Genomic DNA, 17,657 nt, shown 5'->3' with positions numbered 1-17,657 from the left:
TGTTATCATTCTAACAAAAATAAATTGATTTCTTTGTATCTACATAGTATCTAAATTGATACTGTTTCCATTAAAAGACCTAAAGAGCATGGTGTAGTCAACTGGAAAAGGATTTTCTAGGAGATCAAGTAAATTTCTTGTATAAAAATAGAGAAACAGATTGGTTCCCTAATCCCTTAGTAAGATCTAATTCATCTCTCAGCAAATTCTTAAAAAATGGGGCAGAAAACAATAACCTTGATAAACTGAAGAACAAAAGCTTCTTTTTTAAAGAGAGGATTTACCATAGGATATACTCTTTAAAAATTCTGTATTTCATTTGGCTCCTTTCTTTGAACGAAATTACTGAAATATCTCAGTTGTTGGAAAAAGGAACTTGTATCCTTCTGATACGCTTATTTTCCAAATACTAACTTAAAATTAAAATTTTATTAAGTAGGATTCATTACATAATACTCTAAATAGTTTTGCACAGCTGTACTTGAGGCAAAAGTTTCAAAGGTCAACTAGTAAGAACACTGGTGAATTACCAGTTTAAGTATTTTATTTGTGCTACAAGATGAAAATTACAAAATTTACCAATAAATTTTCAAGATTTATTTACAAAACCGTAATTCACAAAATAAAGTCACAAACATACCGACAACTGAAGTAATTACTAATTCTTCACAATGACACTTACCTGTAGGCCTGTATTGCTAGAAACCACAATAAATCAGGTCTCACACATGTAAAGACAATCAGACTAACAATGCATTCCTCTATTAAAGACTGACATTTGACTTGAGGCAGTCAACAAACATTGAATTTCATATACTGTTGCTTAGTAATGATATGTCATAACATATGCTAAGACTAGTTCGCAAAAAGCCAACGCTCAATGATGCTGTTTTTGTAGTCCAAGAGGTTCAACGTGTTCCATATCAGGACTAGCTCAGAGTCTAGCAAAGAAAGCAAGTCTGACACAAGAGATTTGGACAAGCATTATTTCAAACAGCAAAAATTTACCTTTATATGTTCTAACCAATGGGTTGATTCCAGACTCGACAACCAGTGTGATTCTTCCACATTAGGATAAACAATGTCCTTCAACTTCTTCAGAGATTCCCGCATGACATGAATATTATGAATGTCCAAGAAGAAAAGTTCTGCATTGGGATACGCATCTTCACCTTCATATCCTCCTCCAGTTGCCTACAAACAAGAGATCTAAAATTAACTTTAGTCACGTATGCATTGTTGTAGCAGCTTTTCAACAGAGCAAAAAGGGACTGAATTTTATTTACACTTTATTTTGTAGTTGAGCAATATATAATTTCAGTTGCTTGTTTAAAACATCAGTCTCAGATACAAGCTTTGGAGGGGCAAATGCTGGAGAATACTTGGGGGCCTTCCTTTGTCCAAAAGGACAAAGTGTACTAAGTATAGCACATGGCCAGAAAGACATTCAAGTTGCTCCAGCTAGCCTAGTTCCTTTCAAAACCTCAAGGGAGTAACCCTAAAAGGGAAATTATTTTACATTAACGCTAAAAGGTTGTTTGTACTGTTGGGCCTGGAGATCTTCGAATAGGATTGAACTAGCCACGTAAGGGCCAGCGGGCCAGCATCACATCAGTCAGGACTAAGACTGCTTTGAGAATAAGATGACGTTTGTACCTTCCTCATTACTTTTGAGATTCATGGTGGAAACAGCTTTTCCTTGACCAACTGACATTACAATGTCAATTTTTTTTCTTCATTTATGTTCACTTTTCCCACCAAGGATTAAAGAAACTCATGATTCTGAATACAAAAGAAATCAACTTACTTCCCAGACAGATTATTAAGGTTAAATTAAAATGTAATTTTAATCACACAAAACAGCAATTACTCATAATGTACTAGATCGCCACTTCCAGGGAATAAAATTGCTCATTTCCTTGTTCCTGTACCAATTAGAAAGAAATTCAGTCAAAAGGATTTGTCTGTTTCTTTACACCACTAATTCAAAAGACAGTGAATCTCAGGTTTACCAGTGCAAACTTGCTACAAAAAAAAAAATTCCTGTTTAAACTGCCTAGTTATTTACTACTAAAATTGAACTGATATTGAAATAAATAAAAATGATAAAATGTTTGGCCAAGTAAAATTAAATGTAAGAGTTCAGTTAAGGATAAGCTACATTTCATTTAAGAATTAAGTTCAAGAATCTTAGATTCTGCCTCTAAGAAGTAAATTAGTAATAACATTAAAGTTTACTTTAAAGTAACTTTTCCAACATTAAATTTTATTGCTGAAGACTAAACATGTATTTAGATTGTTAAGAAATTAAAGAGCCACATAAGTAGAAAGTCTATTCTACTGCTGCTCTCTCAAAACACTTAATCACCACCACAGAAGAGGATGTGCCTGGTCACAAAAGGAAGTGGAAAAACCACACATATTTTAGGACACAGTACCACTGATGAGGTTTTCCAAAGATAGCTGCAAAATTGCAGCACTTCCTGCAGAGAGCAAAAACATGCCATGCCATGCATTGTAATAAATAAATTTTGCCTTTATAAGCCATTACAGCCACCAACTACACATCAGACAACAACCTGAAGTACGGTATAGCCTTTCCTCATTAGTACCACCTACATTTCTGTATAGTAGCACAGTATCCCTAGTCTATGCTCTCTATCTCCCTCCTCAGAGCTGCCAGGCTCTGCACTAAAAGAAGTAACGATTGGATTTTTCTCTTTCCTTTGAGTATTATGAAGTCCTGGTGAGGAATGATTGTAATTTTAGCATCAGGGCTGCTGCAACTCCTACTGACTGTATGGTCTTGACCTATGTACAAAGAACACAGGAATGCAGGAGTAGCGTAGCCCAAGATTTTGCTTACGCTAATCTTCACAGCTGTTCAAGAAAACTTTTCAGTGCTGATCAACACTGGCTTGCACTCTTTATGTCATTGTCCCTCAGACCCAGAAATGCACCCTACTGCTTTTACTACTATGACTCAGTATTTCATATTTAGACATATCAGGAATTAATTAAAACACATGGGTGAAATACACAGACCATTTTAAAAAGCTGAAAACTGTGCTTCATACTTCAGTAAGTATGTGTGTATAAAGTTTGGCCATAATACATCTTTGAAACAAATGGGGTAAAAATTTGAGTTTGTCCAAGAACTGGGGAAAAATTTAAGTCAATGTAAGACTTGACGTTCCTTCCACAAGACAAACAGAAGGATTACATATTTTGTTCACCCATAAAAATTCAGTGTGCAGAGGATAATGCAATTTGTAGAGTAAAATCCAAGCAATTGAGGCACACCCTCAAAATACAAACCATCAGATTAAAACCTAGCCAAACAGCCCCTAGGATAGAGTCTCTGAAAGAATGTGTGCTATACAAAAAAAAAAGCCTAATTTCTTGCTTAATAAATTATATTCTCTATTATAGAGAAGAGGGCTGTAAAGGTACAGATGCATGTGTTTTAAGTCACACAGAGCAAAACACTAACATTACTGTCCCTCTTGACTTCTGAAGCAACTTAACATTTGTTACATATAAACCTCCTAGAGGCAAACAAGTTTTACCATTTCATATTCCTTTCAGCACAAACATTGAAGAGGACTCATTCCACTAAATTAGTATTCATTTTGTGCCAAAGAAACTATTCAGAAGCTAAATTCCTTCTCTCCCAGATAAGCACACTCATCATTTCACTAAGATCTCAAACCCTTGAGCTCATATATCTCATGCTCTTTGCTGCACACACAGCTTCACTAGTAAGTACTGAAGAGCATGTCCACTTCATTTCTGCTTGAAGTTCAGTGGGTAAGGGACTATCCTAGACACGGAGGGAGTGAAGTTGATACATTCTTATATGAAGAAAACATTAAACTTACTTCCTTCACCGCCTCTCCCTAACTAGGCTTTTCATATAAACATGGAACACATCCATGCCTGCTGTGCTCTGTGCCAAATACAACACTGACACACTGTGACTGGCATTATCTGAGTATGCCTGTCTGGTCCTCACCAGAGTTAAGGGGGAGCAGAGGGGAAATCAAGGCACAGGGACACCTTTTCTTCTTGAAAGGTTGGACCAGATGATCTTTCGAGGTCCCTTCCAACCTGGGCTGTTCTACGATTCTGATCCCATTTAGCCTTTGACTGCAGATTAGCAAAGAAATGGTCACTTTGTCAGATGGAAACACTACTTCTGTTACTGCATTTACCAACTACAGGCACCTACGGAAGAATAGGTATCCAGGTATCCAAAATCATACCCAGACTGCTGTTCAGAGTGCAAACCCCCAAGTTAACTTATTCATCACTTTCTCTTTATTTGCTGGATGCCTGGATAGGTCTGAAGCGGTTCATGTAACGGTTAGGAAGAACCAAAGGATGCCTATCAGTGGGCTTGGCTTTATGCACACAGCCTTTCCAGGATAGAATTTTCCCAGAGGATATGAAGCAGAGCAGTGGCTTGCACAGGGGTGACATGTCATTCCAACAGATCTACAGATCAGTCTACATCTACCTTACAGTGCACAGCGTAGTCATATCTGATTTCAGTCCCATGCTAAGATCTGTGCTTGACCGATAACAGACAGGGTAAAGCGTATCTGGAAATCCACATACAGTCCTGAAACCCTGCTTATGACCTACTTTAGGCACTCATGTCCTTTCATGGCCTTGAGCCTCAGCATTATTACGTAAATATATATATTTGATCATGTAAATTTATCTACATTAAGATTACTACTGTTCCCAAAAACCCCCTCACAGAAAGCTTCAAACTAAGTCTCCTCCCCACCCCCCTTCAAATACGACTATTAAGCATCTGTTCACCTTGTTTGCGACTGCATTGACATTGGGCCTAGCATCATAGATGGTCAGTTTTGAGATTTGCCCGTTAGCCTCCCTGATGATATCAAGATATCTTTCATCATCTTTATTCCGCTTGCCACTCATTCCAACAAGGGGTTGACTGCAGCGCATAATAACAGCTTGAGTCTCTGGATGAATCCATGACAGAACCTAGTCACATGTCAAAGACACATTAGAAGAAATACATTTTATTAAAAAATCATAACTTAAATTTTGAAGTTACATTCTTTAAAACAGATAATGTGAAAATTAACACTTTTTATTTTATTTCTTCAAAAGATAATCCCCAGACATCTCAACTGCTTCCACTGTAGTCTCATAAAATTTAATAATAATAATAATCTTTAAAAGAGTTCATTCTGTTACATATTTAACTCTTATTGAAATTATACTTACCTATATAATCCAGTGTATTTTAATATTTTCCTACAAGTCTTAGGTTGCACAAATAATTCTGAAAAGCAAACTGGAAACAAACATAGCAATGCCTGCTGAAACTAAGAAACAATTCAAAAGAATGAACTCATTGTAGAAACTGTGACTAAGATGTTCCAATTCTACAAGAACAACTTTTCCCTTTTTTTTGGATAAGGAAGTAAAGCTGAACCTCTCTGCAGTATCTTGAATGTTTCCCCTTCTCTTTAAAGAACATTTTGTTCCTCAGCCCTCTTTACAAAGAGGGGGCACTGGAGCAGAGTGCATGCTGCCTTTGTTGTCCTTCTGAGCCTGAGGGGACTTACCACAAACAAGAGATAGTGAGCCGCTCAGGAAACAGATTGCAGTGCAAGAGATTAAAAATAAGCACCCCAAGAAGCAGGCAAAACCTCCAACTTCATCACTGAAGAATATTAAGAAACAGTATTCTCACCCAGTCTGAGAGTTGTGGGTTACAGAGTGAAAGAACATCAGAGTTAAAAAAAAAAAAGTCCTCAGAAAGTATTCACTCCTGAAATACAACCCTTAGTTGTAGATCCAGAAACAAGACCTGTCAGTGTGTGTGCAGGTGAGTACGACTAGTTATTTCCTGACAAAAATAAAATTACTATTACCAAGGAAATGACTCTCACTGTACAGGCATACAAAAGCCCTGTCATGAATTTTGAGATGACAGAGAAGATATAGCTAGGTTATAAGAACTATATGCACACACTATATATTTAACATATACACGTTATATATTCTACATATACATATGTGTCTGTAAGGTAATTATAAAGTAAATTTATAATTATAGGCCTAGCCTGTCAGTAAGTACCATATCTAATAAATATTTATCATATTGAGTTTTGCATCTGTTTGAAATTAACTGAGATTCAAGGCAGCTTTCTGATACTGGCTAAGAATCTAGCACTTCTGAGTTTGCCAAATTGAAATATTAGTTAAAACAGACTGTATTGTGATAGAAATTAATATTTTCTATAGTGCTGTAAAGAGCTGATACATAAAAATTCTCTTACCTCAAAGAATTTTAGTTACAGAAATACACCCAAAAAGTCAAATGGGTTTATCCATTCCACAGCCCAATTTAAAGGACTAAAAAGCCCAAAAATTCACTACAGAGACTATGCAGGAGGTTTTATTTTAGGACTGACCATTGGAACTATGTTTAAATGCCATGTGGTTTGCTTACAGGAGGATAACATTTGCTATCACTTTTTATATGCATCCAACAATAGTCAACAAACTAGTACAGATGGCAGTCTGAGGCTCATACTTCATTAAGAAAAGGGAATCTGCAATGCTGGCAGTTGTTACTAGAAAAGTCAAGTTAAAACCAACAAAGTTGAAATGGGCGATTGTTGTGGGGAAAAACGGAAATGTGGCTTGGCCAAGACACTAGTTTCAAGCAGTAAAAACCGCCAGCCAATCAAAACTATTTTGCTGTAACCATTTCCAAAAAAAGCATCTTCTGTGTTGTGTTCAGCCAAAAGTTGTTTGAATGCATACTTAAAACTAGCTACACTATAAGGTAACTTTCATCACATAATACTCACCGGGATTCTATTTCGGGACCTAAAGGCAGCAACTTTCTTGAGATCATCATCTGTTGCATTATATGGCACTACTAAGAGTGATGGATACGTGTCACACAGTCCGTAATGTTCATTAATAAAAGTTACTCGCCACCGTTCATTAGGCAGTCCCTAAAATGCAACACAAAGTTTTTCAATGTATTTTTGGCCGTACAAATAATAATTCTGCTCTTGAGTTTTACATGACATTATGGCCACATGGTGGCAATAACCTACCAATTTAACCTAACTACAGTACTGTTTCAAAACAATAGAAGAAAAAAAGATTACAAGACCACACAAAACTGCTCATTGCTGATGGATTCACAGCCTTAAACAACTGCATAGCTATCTCATATACTCTTACATACACAGTTCTATTCTTAAAACAAGTTTCAAAACAATGATTAAAACTAGTAGATGTATTTCTTTAACTGTGGGATTGAGGAAAGAAAACTGCCTTCTCTCCTCCCTCAAAGCTCTGCCTTTCCATTTTGCCTGCTGGAAAGAGACAATGGTCCTGAGAAGACAGGGGGAGGAAGTCTCCTCTCAACCCTTCTTCCCTGTAGCCTGATACTACCTTCAGGTTAAAAGTAAGATTCAGGGTAGCTTTCTTACTGAGAAACAACAACTTTTAGTTGCAGTCTGCTCAGTAAGGCATTTCACAAACAGCAGCCAGGAAATTGAGAAAGACTGATAAGCCCCTCCACACATGCACACGCACAGTGGGGTTTGTGTGGGTGTTTGTATTTTACCTTTTTTGGGTCTTAGGCCTCTAAACCTTAAACCAAAAAACTACGGAGGGGGGAGAAAAAAAAAAGAAAATCTAAGGAAGTCCTTATTGTTTCCTATTTAAATTTAAAAAGAAAAGGTCATATTTAAAGCAAAAATAAATTGTCTAAAAGACACTTTAAAATCAAATATATCATCCTCTTTCATTGACATTTTTCCAAAATCACCTAAAGAGCAAGGTAGGATACTGACAGACATATAAATAACTTCTCTAAAGCAACGCTGTTTCTAAAATAAGCGGCTTTTTTCCCCCCCCCCCCCCTTTCACTTCAGGAAGAACTAGACCAAATCAAAGACCAAATCAAACCTATATTTAGGACACTGTAGTTACATATTTGGCACATTCTCCCCGCCCCCTGCTCACCTAACAGTGCCACATTGTAAGAGGTATCAATAACTTCCTTCAAAGAGCAAAGGCTACCTTCCTGTGACATTCTAATTTTTTTTAAAGGTTCTAGTGTTTTATTTCTTCTCTTTACTTTTTTTCAAGTTGTATTTCCATCTTCTCCCATTCTCAGCTCCCCCCACAAAAGAGCTGATAAGAGAAATGTACAAACAATAATTCCTCTATGTAAGTTGCCAGATACGAAAGCACCAGGCAACTGCAACTTTAATAACTCACTTGTCTCCTGTATTCAGACATTGGATTGTACACCATCCATCCATTTTCAGAAAACTTTTCTTCATTTGCAAATGCAAAAATAAGCTGTAGGATGTAAAAGAAGCTTATTACACCAAACTCTGACTGAAAGTGGCAAATATGAGGGCTCATCATCAGTTATACCCTAATGCCCGCCACAAAATAGGACTGACTTTTCCATGCCAGCCCCATTCTCTCCATTTAAATCTGATATTTATAAGACTGTAAAGCAAAGAGCAAGAAGTAACAAACAATACAGATCTGCTAATGAAATAATGAAAATATGACAATAGTTAAAACAAGAAGTGACAAAATAAAAATTACAAAGCTTAAACTGTTGAATTTTTTTTTTTTACTGTCAGGAGGTTGAAATGTTTTAAAATAGGTTGTATCGGTTTATTTCCCGTATTTCACATCCTCACCAAATAAACTACTGTCTTCTCACCAAAATTTCTCCAATAGGTACAGCTGTAATTACTACATAAAATATTAGATGCTAAATTGAATTAAAGGTAAAAAGGTTTTAATTGCTATTCATTACCATTAGGAAGCAGCCTTCTTTCTGCATCCCCTCTCCAATTGATCCTTACTAACAGAAATCCAGTTTACCGTAAAACTCCATGAAAATTACAAAGTTGCCATCGAAAATGAAACAAAATATGTTGTTAGCAGGTTACACTATCTGCTTTTCTCTTGCTTTGTTGCTCACTCTCAAGACTCATTTATACAACACGGCATCCTCACCCAGGATTCTGACAACTTCCTCATACCTTTTAGCTTCCTTCTCTTTTCAACCAATTCCAAGTGGGCTGTATTACCTAACTAACCCCTTTTTTCCTTGGTTTGTTTTTACAGTTTATGATGAAAGCAAAAGTAATGTTTATTTTAAGAATCTCCTTCATTGAGAAAATTGATTTTGGTGGCTTACAAATTCTTCAGATGCCAACTGGAGCATGAAACTAAGTTGTTTCAAAAAAAAGAAAAACACAGAAGAGAATGCGTTGTCCTGAGCTAACTGAGCATCAGCAGCCAGAGCAGAAAGCATTCAAGAGCCCATCATAGCTCATTTGTAACAAAAAAGCTGAAAGTCTCCTAGCTATTCAAAGACATTAAAAGAATAAATTGAATGCTAAACTGAACATCCCAAATCCACATCATTTTCACAGGCGTAGACCTGAACTATGCAGAAATGCAGAAAACCTGGCAAGCAAGCAAAAAAAAAAAAACAAACCATGGTTCTAAGGTGCCATGACTACGTCTACAGAGGTAAGGCAATGCTTCGTAAATGCGCCATAGGCCCAGATGGAGGTTTCTTTAGATCTTATGAAGGCAGACCCTAATGGATCAAGGCAATTCTGTTTAGCCTAATATGTTACAATGGTTTAAACAGTAAACACCTCTAATCAAAACACAAAACTGAATCCCTCCAAAAGCAGGAGTTTTCTCCTCATGTATTTCAAATCAACAAGTATTTTAAAAGGACATTACTACTCACACAAGATACTTTATCCCACTAGTTTTAGAAACTGGAATTTTAAATTAGATCAGTATTTTAAAGCAAGTACATTCATTGGCAAGTTTGCAGAAGTAAACAATGCATTCCCAAATTGTGTTTTCTGAATGTCTTCACCATTTTTAAAGGGGTAGGCCTTCAATGTAAGTAAACATTACGGATTCTTTTGACTAAGTAAACTGCTATCAAGTGGGATGGAGGGAGAGGTGAAGAAAGGAAAAGGAAAGAGACAGACATCAACTATATCAGAAAAAAAAAAAAAAACCACATTCCATTAGAAGAAGATGTAAGTATCAGAAGTTAAGCAGAAAAACTGAAAAAGGTTGTTTGTTTTAATTGCAAACTAGGAATACAGCAAAACAGGAACATCACTATCTAAAGCAGTAGATGCAACTGATTTGCTGAACTATTAATAAATAGCTACACACAAGAACCATCCCCTCCTCCCCAAAGGAATTTGCTATATCCCGAAGAGCAACTATGCTAAGAATTCACCAAAGAACCAGAGACAAAGGAGAATCTTATAACAGTAGGAAACAGAAACACTGGAATCCTAACAGATCACTTAAAAGATGTCTCAAAGGCAGGAATATGTTATTTATTTAAGTTGCTACTTACTGCAAGTTTCCTGGTGAGAACTTAAAAATTACCCAGCTTAAGCCCTGATAAGTAAAATACATGAGCTTATTTTTATCAGTAAAATCTTTTATGTAGCAGCTATCACAGTGCACTGTAATAAAGAAGGTGTTGCTCCAAACTAGAAATAAACAAAATGGCAGCTATGCTGCTCATGTCACCCACAAAATAATCCACAAGAAAATCAGATAGAAAAGTGTATTTTGTTTTCACCTTTTAAAAACCAGGGTTAAATTTACTATGCACGAGGAGGGGATGGACAGAATCCTTTCTGAAAGAACAATGTCCTACTACGTACAGCGTGTTTCTTTTAAAATGCTTAGCTACAGCAGCTTTACCACATCTGCTACAAAAGCTTTCAGTCACAGAACCCACAACTATTAAAGCTGACAATTAAGCTTCATCAGTTCTGTTGATGTTCCAGGTAGTGCAAATTCTTCCTATATTGCTCAAGAAAAAAAATCGTTAGTATCATGGATCAGCCAGAAAAAATCTGAAGTCTAACAAGTAACAGAACACTACAATGAATGCAAAGGTGTATGGAGTAAAGTTTGGAATTAGATCTTTATATGAGCAATTCAGAGAAAACTCTTGACGTATACTCCAACAAGAACAGTATTTAAAAATTAACAGTATCTGAAAACCTGAAGACTAAAAATTATTTTTCTTCTGCAAGAGTTGACTAAATTATAACAAAAATTTATATGCACACATTTATATGTGCACATTGTGTACAGCCTGTACAGTTAATCTGGTTACTACTGAAAGTCTTACTCAGTGTACAAAAGAGATTAAAGATCTGAATCCCGCCCCCACCACCCCCAACCGCCTTTCACTTAAGACTTGATATTTCAAGTCTTGAAATATTTTGTGAAGGTGGCCTGAACTTTAGTCCAGGCTAAATGCTAGAGCCTGAAATACAGCAATATCCCCACCCTACGTTAGGGCCGTCTCACAATATACACAAAGCAATATACAAAGCAGTTTCAAAGAGTAAAAATGCTTCCTTTTCCACTCTGGCAATCACAGCATGGTTCCATTCAACAATATACAGTTTAAAGTAAGTTTAAAGCAGCTCATTAGATGAAAGTAAAATTTGTATCCCTCCATGTACTCCAACATGACATAGCAGAAAAGTCAGAGTAGGAGAACATGCATTTAAAACTCCACATACGTTTATACTCATATCATATAGTTCTATTTAATTTCAAACTACAGTTTAACTTCAGTGTACGAAGCAACCCACATTTATAACTATTTTCATACTAAGAATCAAATACTTAAGCAAACAAGATATATGCTTGAATACAATTGTATTTTTTTACTTGTGTCAGTACAAGCCATATTTAGCACACATTTGTACATTACTTTTATTTATTAGGAACAAAATGTGATAATGAGCAATGTGAAGTAATTTCTGTTGAATAACATTTTTTTGTTGAATTGGACCTTTTATTATTCTGATGCACCAAATTGACGAACCCTATTATAGTGAACAAATCAATGTGATAAATACATATTTAGATCCCAGAAGGGTTTGTTACAGTTCAGGTAAGCTTCACATCTGCACTAATGACCCACATATTTCCACTTTGGTCCTAAATAACCCAAGCTTACAGATTAAACGCAGTATGTTTGTACCTGTATGTCTTGATTAACTTAACATTGCTGAAGCTTTCATGTCACAGTGCATGTAATCTGAATGCAATTCTACAGTGTAGCAGGCAAATGGGACAGAAAGAAATTATGGGAAGAAGAACACATTATGCCATTTACAATCTATTTTGCATAGGTTCTCATATAACTTGACGTAAGATTTGAGAGGTGCTATCTTAGTGAAAATACTAGTGAAATGGCTTAGCTTTTTGTGGATACAGGTTCCTTCGTATTAGTGCCCCTCACATACACACACCTCTTGTGTCAGGCTGAAAACAGGGAAGTCGCTTCACTGCCCATAGGCATTTAGTATGGACCAGCTGGGTGTATATTTATATCCTTCAGAGCGCAGTGGGCAGAGGAAGGTCAGAGAAGCAAACTACATGAGCAGCTATAGGAATCGCATGACTCCGCAAAGCAGAAAAGCCCTGCCAACCTCTCTCAGTGCGTCATTATGCACACAGGCAAGCCTTTCAAATACCAGAGTATAATAAAAATTGACCAGTTCCGCTCCATGCCTTCTTCACACATCTTTCCTTCCCTCCACATCTATGGTACATCCCTGCTAAAGTACTGTTTGGGGAGAAGGAAGGTTTAAGTACTCTGAGCCTCTACTAAATCAACTGCAGCTTCATTAGATATGTCTAAATTCAACAAAAATGGTTGGAAATTTAAAAAAATAAAACCTACACACAAGAGACATTCAGGCTTAGAACAACATTGCAGTAAAATAAAAGTATGTTTTGGGTATATATGACCTATTCGTCAACACTACAAAATATTCTACGCAAAAAACACTTTCAGCAACGGTTTTCTTTCAATTAGCCCAAGTTCGCAAATGCAACAGAGGATTATGGATAGCAGCTGTTTGTTCCGTATCAACTAAGCTGTCAGTCAGATGAACTATCAGATTTTACATTACGTTATCGATTCAAGGAGATCTGAACCCAACCTAGGCTCAAACTGGAGAGAGACAAGAATTACCTTCTGGAAGTAAGCACATAGGACGATGTTGAGACACTGACAAACAGTTGTGAACAGACCTGTGATTTATTATAGGCTCTCAAACACTGCTGTTGGGATGGTGATGGAGAAAAATGTTGAAAACAGTAAGTACACTCCACTCAGAAATAATGTTTTGGACTGTATTTACCATCCATTTGTCCGAGAACGGTATAGCATGAAGAAAATGGAAGCAAGGCATCTCTAAAAGTTTTGTTTAGGATCAGCTCTAAGGATATGGTTCCACTACAGATAAAAATTTGATGTAAAATATAAAAATACAGATAAAAATCAGGACAGTAAAGGTTTAGACCTTTATTGTCCTGATGATGCCTTCTTTCCACTGCAGAGCTGCACAAGCATCAGTGCTGCTGAATCAGCTGAAGATCAAGGGTGCAGTTCCACAAGGTGGTCTGAGCAAAATTACCATTTTACCACTGCTAAAAACAGGACATCCCTCTTTCTTCTCTCCTGCCTGCTCCCTGTTCCACTCACATGCGCTCTCTTGCACTGGTTCTGGTGCATACTGATTTCAAACCAGGTCTCCTCAAATTATTAAAAGCGGCTCAAGACTAACTCAGAAAACAGAATATTTTGTGCTGGATAAGTGAGCTACATTGGCTTACTTAGTGATTATACCAAGTCAGTTTGGTATAAGAGGAATAATCAACCACATGGCTGGAAGGTAGAGAGAAGGAGACCAGAGAAAAGCAAGAGCTCAGCATTTGCATAGCAGAGGGCTGCCATCTTCACCCAGCTGTTATGTGAAGCCACAACACGTTCTTTATAAAAGATCTCCCTGATCAAGCTGGCTGCATGGTCAGAGTGTTAGCGTACATTCAAAGGAGAAGGCAGGCATGCACAGCCCAGACATACTGTCACATTCAGACAGTGAAACCTTGTTCTAAACCAGCCACTGAAAGAGGCAGTCCCATCATTCCTCTTCATTCACATCCACCCATAGATGCCCTGACCCCATCCTCACATTGGGTTAACAAGATTCAGGAAATGACTCAGGGTAAAGCTTTTCTTCTTTTCTCCTTGTTTAGGTTTAGTCCCTTTCAGTTCCCTATCTGAAAACCAAGGCAGGAATGAACAACCAGGCAGAAACGCCTACCTTTGGCAGGATCAATTTGAACTGCTTGCTGAAATACGGTAAAAGCACACCAAAAATATCACACACTTGCTTAGCTCATTTTAAAGTTAAGGGCTCATCCACATTGTGACATTAGAAAATAAGGACAGGTACAACTTCATGATATAACATAGGCTCACTTTATTTCACTCCAAAGTAATAATTTCTAATGGTTATACCCTGCTCCAGACATAGCTAAGAGATATAAAATACGGCCATTATCCATATTGTCATTATCTTCCTAAGTTTTGTGCTTTACTGAATCTGAAGGCAAAATTACCTCTGCCTTGACCAAGCCTTTTGTTACTGAGCATAACTTTTATTGGCAAGTTACATACAAAATGGGCCAGGCCATGTAATGATGAGCTTTACTAGGTTCAACAGGTGCAACAAACAAAGCAGGAAGTGTACTACTCCACACATTACTCACTACCATCACTAGACAGGAACACCAGGTCTTTTTGGATGACAAAACCTCGCACAAGTCCACATCTCATCACCATGTTATTCAAGCCCTGTAGTTGGATTGGACATCATAAAAAAAAAAATCCCACAAGGGACTCTCCTAAGTCAGTTACAACTTAATTTGTCCACATTCACTACATGCAAATCCACACAGGTACTCAATGTAAGGAAAAAAAAAAATTCTTCGCAATGAGAACGATTAAATATTGGATGAGATTGCCCAGAGACATGACAGAATCTACCTCGCAGGAAACATTCAAGACTAGGCTTGACCATGCCCTGGATAACCTAATCTAAGGCCCTACTTGCAACAGAAGCCTGGACCAGATGATATCCAGAAGCCCCTTTTGACCTAAACTTCTCTGTAATTTGATATTTCTACATATAGCTTTCTCTCTCTTTTCCAACAGCCTTTTGAAGTCCATATATCCTGTTATGCTTTCAATCATTCTCTATTGTAAGATGCATAAAATACCAGCAGTAGAGTTAGAGATATATTCACTACTTCTACAACAGTTTTCTTTGTCAGTACAACTCCTCACACCTACCCAAAGGTAGAAATCTCAGTTTCATTTCTTAAGACCTATTTGTCAACACTACAAAATATTCTACGCAAAAGCATTTATTTTTCCTTATGCTTTCATTCCACAGACTGTTTGCATACAGAGTGCAAAATTTCTGCAAAAAAGTTTTAAAGAATTAAATGTTTATTATAGAGTACAGCCCATTGATTGACATGTCTCTTTGGAGAAGGAAATAAGATTCTTGCTGCAGCCTCATATACTCAACAATTCTCTGAACAAAGTTCTTAAAAATTCATAGCAGAACCCTCCAACATTTTGTGAAGAGAGCTCTTATACAATTATCCTAAATGAAAGCACCCCAATAAAACGTAAACTGAATTTTACAAGAGACAAAATAAAGCATTTACTAAAGAGATGTCAAAATGATCCACCAAGCACAGTACACAGATTTTGGCAAAGAAACAGAAGTTAATGGTTAGTTAACATCATTGTCGCTCAATTCCTTCCATAAGATTTTTTTTTTTTACCTGAAATAAATCTGTGTAAATTCATTACTGTATTAGCTGCCTGTTATATTCTTCATCAAGTTTCATCAATAAAACAAGTCTTTTCTTACCATGTCTTCTTTTCCTGAAGTAAAACTCTTGGTGATTCGTATTTATCATTGCCTTGGAGACTGCCAATAGTTTAACATTTTCAAGAAATCAACTAAGGCATGTACTACAATATTTCCTAATTAGGGAGGATAACTTACAGTCTCTAAACAATGAAATCTGCATGGATCAGAGGTGCTCAGTAGTTTACCTAAAGTATAGCATATAGTGTCCATAATTTTACAAATACATAGATGTAAGTGTTGTAAATGTACAAAATAAAAACATTAATTCTCTTTAGTTTATGCTGACACCAGATTCTGTGGTTATTCTTTTTAAGCAGCCATGACGTCCATTAGTAGGTCAAACAGTTAAAGTTAATTGGCAACAACTCTGCATTAAAACAACTCAATAGCATAAATAATGTAACTTACCAAGTTATGTGACTGGGGAAAAGCATATTTTGTGAGGACTTCAAATATACCTCTTCTACTATGCCCTTCTTGTTTTAATGCAAACCGTAAATTTCTCATATCCTAAAACAAAGGCATTATCTTTTAAGTGAACCAAAGCAGTAAGATACTTTTATCTGATGTACAAATGCTATATTATACACTAAACATGATTTAGAATCTGCTTGCAACATGCCTCAAACCATTGTGAATGTTCAGTTTTATTTCTTATTCCATAAAATAGAATAGAGCACAAGAATTCTACAAATAAAGCAGTACCACATTCTGTGTGGTGCAAACGCTGCTTTGGCATAAAGCCATCAGAAATGACTATCTGATTCACTAAAAAGTCTCATGGGCTATTGAATGTTTGCAGGATGGGAGTTACTCTATGTTTTCAAAATGAAAATTTGCTAATAATCTGTCTAGACTACATTGTCCCTAGCTATTTTCTCATCACTAACGTCAAAAATAAGCAATCTGCGCATTAACTACTAAGAATCAAATGTGTATACATACTCCATTAATGAGTCAAATAAAGGTTCCTGAATCATCCACTGGGAACGCCCCTATGACCATATTTTTTCATGGCAACGTAATTTTTTTGTGAGACTAAGGAAATAGAGATAGCTGTTACATAACTTTTTCACTGCCCTTACAGCTTACAAAACCCCCATTTGAGGTGTTCTTTGAAGATTTTAAGATTATAAAAAAATTACTTTTAGAACAAATGAAATAATGAAGCAAAGCAGGAATAATGCCCTAAAACAAGACTACTGTGCAAAACCTCTTGTCGATTAGTGATTCGGAAAGGAAGACCAATCCCTCTCCTCGCATGCAGAGAGGACAGTTAAATAGCCCTTTATACAAAAGGTATTTCCCTGTCCAGTTCCAAAAAGCTCTTTTTAAATTCAGCTGTGAGGAACATGTGTTTTTTCATTCCTATAAATAGGTAAGCAGTGAGAAAAGGAACCTCCAGATTTCATTTCCTATTGAATTACTGGAAAGTCTTACTTTACAGGTTATATCTAATCCATAAGAGTTCTCTCCTCTGCTTGAGGCTCCTCCCATTTTTTCAATCCTTGAAATTACGCCCAATGGAACATTCAATACCACAACTGGATCCTGCAAGAAAAGTTTGAGCAAGGACAAGATTAATCTGAAAAGAAGACTCACGCAAAATGTTCTTATGCATTCTAGAACAGAAAGCAGACGTGAAATACATACAGGAAGCAAAAGTGTGTTTCTGTGTTTGATTAAGTCCCCCCTCCCAACATGTTACGAAGTCTGTACAGTCACTCCACAGCCTTGACCATCATCCAATTTAACATGCAACAAAAATACTTCATGCCTAATACAGTATGCAGG

General features: G+C 36.6%; 1 protein-coding gene across 3 annotated transcripts in view; it reads right to left on the bottom strand.

The window, feature by feature from the left end:
* MTM1 (myotubularin 1) overlaps positions 1 to 17,657 on the bottom strand; it is a 46,012-nt gene that overhangs the window by 11,653 nt on the left and 16,702 nt on the right. For all 3 annotated transcript variants that reach the window (XM_076347232.1, XM_076347234.1, XM_076347233.1), the window contains 6 exons: positions 17,304 to 17,414; positions 16,272 to 16,373; positions 8,296 to 8,379; positions 6,864 to 7,013; positions 4,831 to 5,019; positions 1,009 to 1,194 (listed from right to left, as the gene is read on the bottom strand). In XM_076347232.1, the coding sequence (XP_076203347.1) occupies positions 1,009 to 1,194; positions 4,831 to 5,019; positions 6,864 to 7,013; positions 8,296 to 8,379; positions 16,272 to 16,373; positions 17,304 to 17,414 (822 nt within the window). The remainder of the gene's footprint in view (positions 1 to 1,008; positions 1,195 to 4,830; positions 5,020 to 6,863; positions 7,014 to 8,295; positions 8,380 to 16,271; positions 16,374 to 17,303; positions 17,415 to 17,657) is intronic.

Source organism: Aptenodytes patagonicus, chromosome 9 (genome assembly GCF_965638725.1).
Source record: "Aptenodytes patagonicus chromosome 9, bAptPat1.pri.cur, whole genome shotgun sequence".
In the NCBI taxonomy this organism is placed as follows: domain Eukaryota; kingdom Metazoa; phylum Chordata; class Aves; order Sphenisciformes; family Spheniscidae; genus Aptenodytes; species Aptenodytes patagonicus.
Note: the sequence above shows the minus strand (reverse complement) of the source record. Positions and strands in the feature narration are given on the sequence as shown.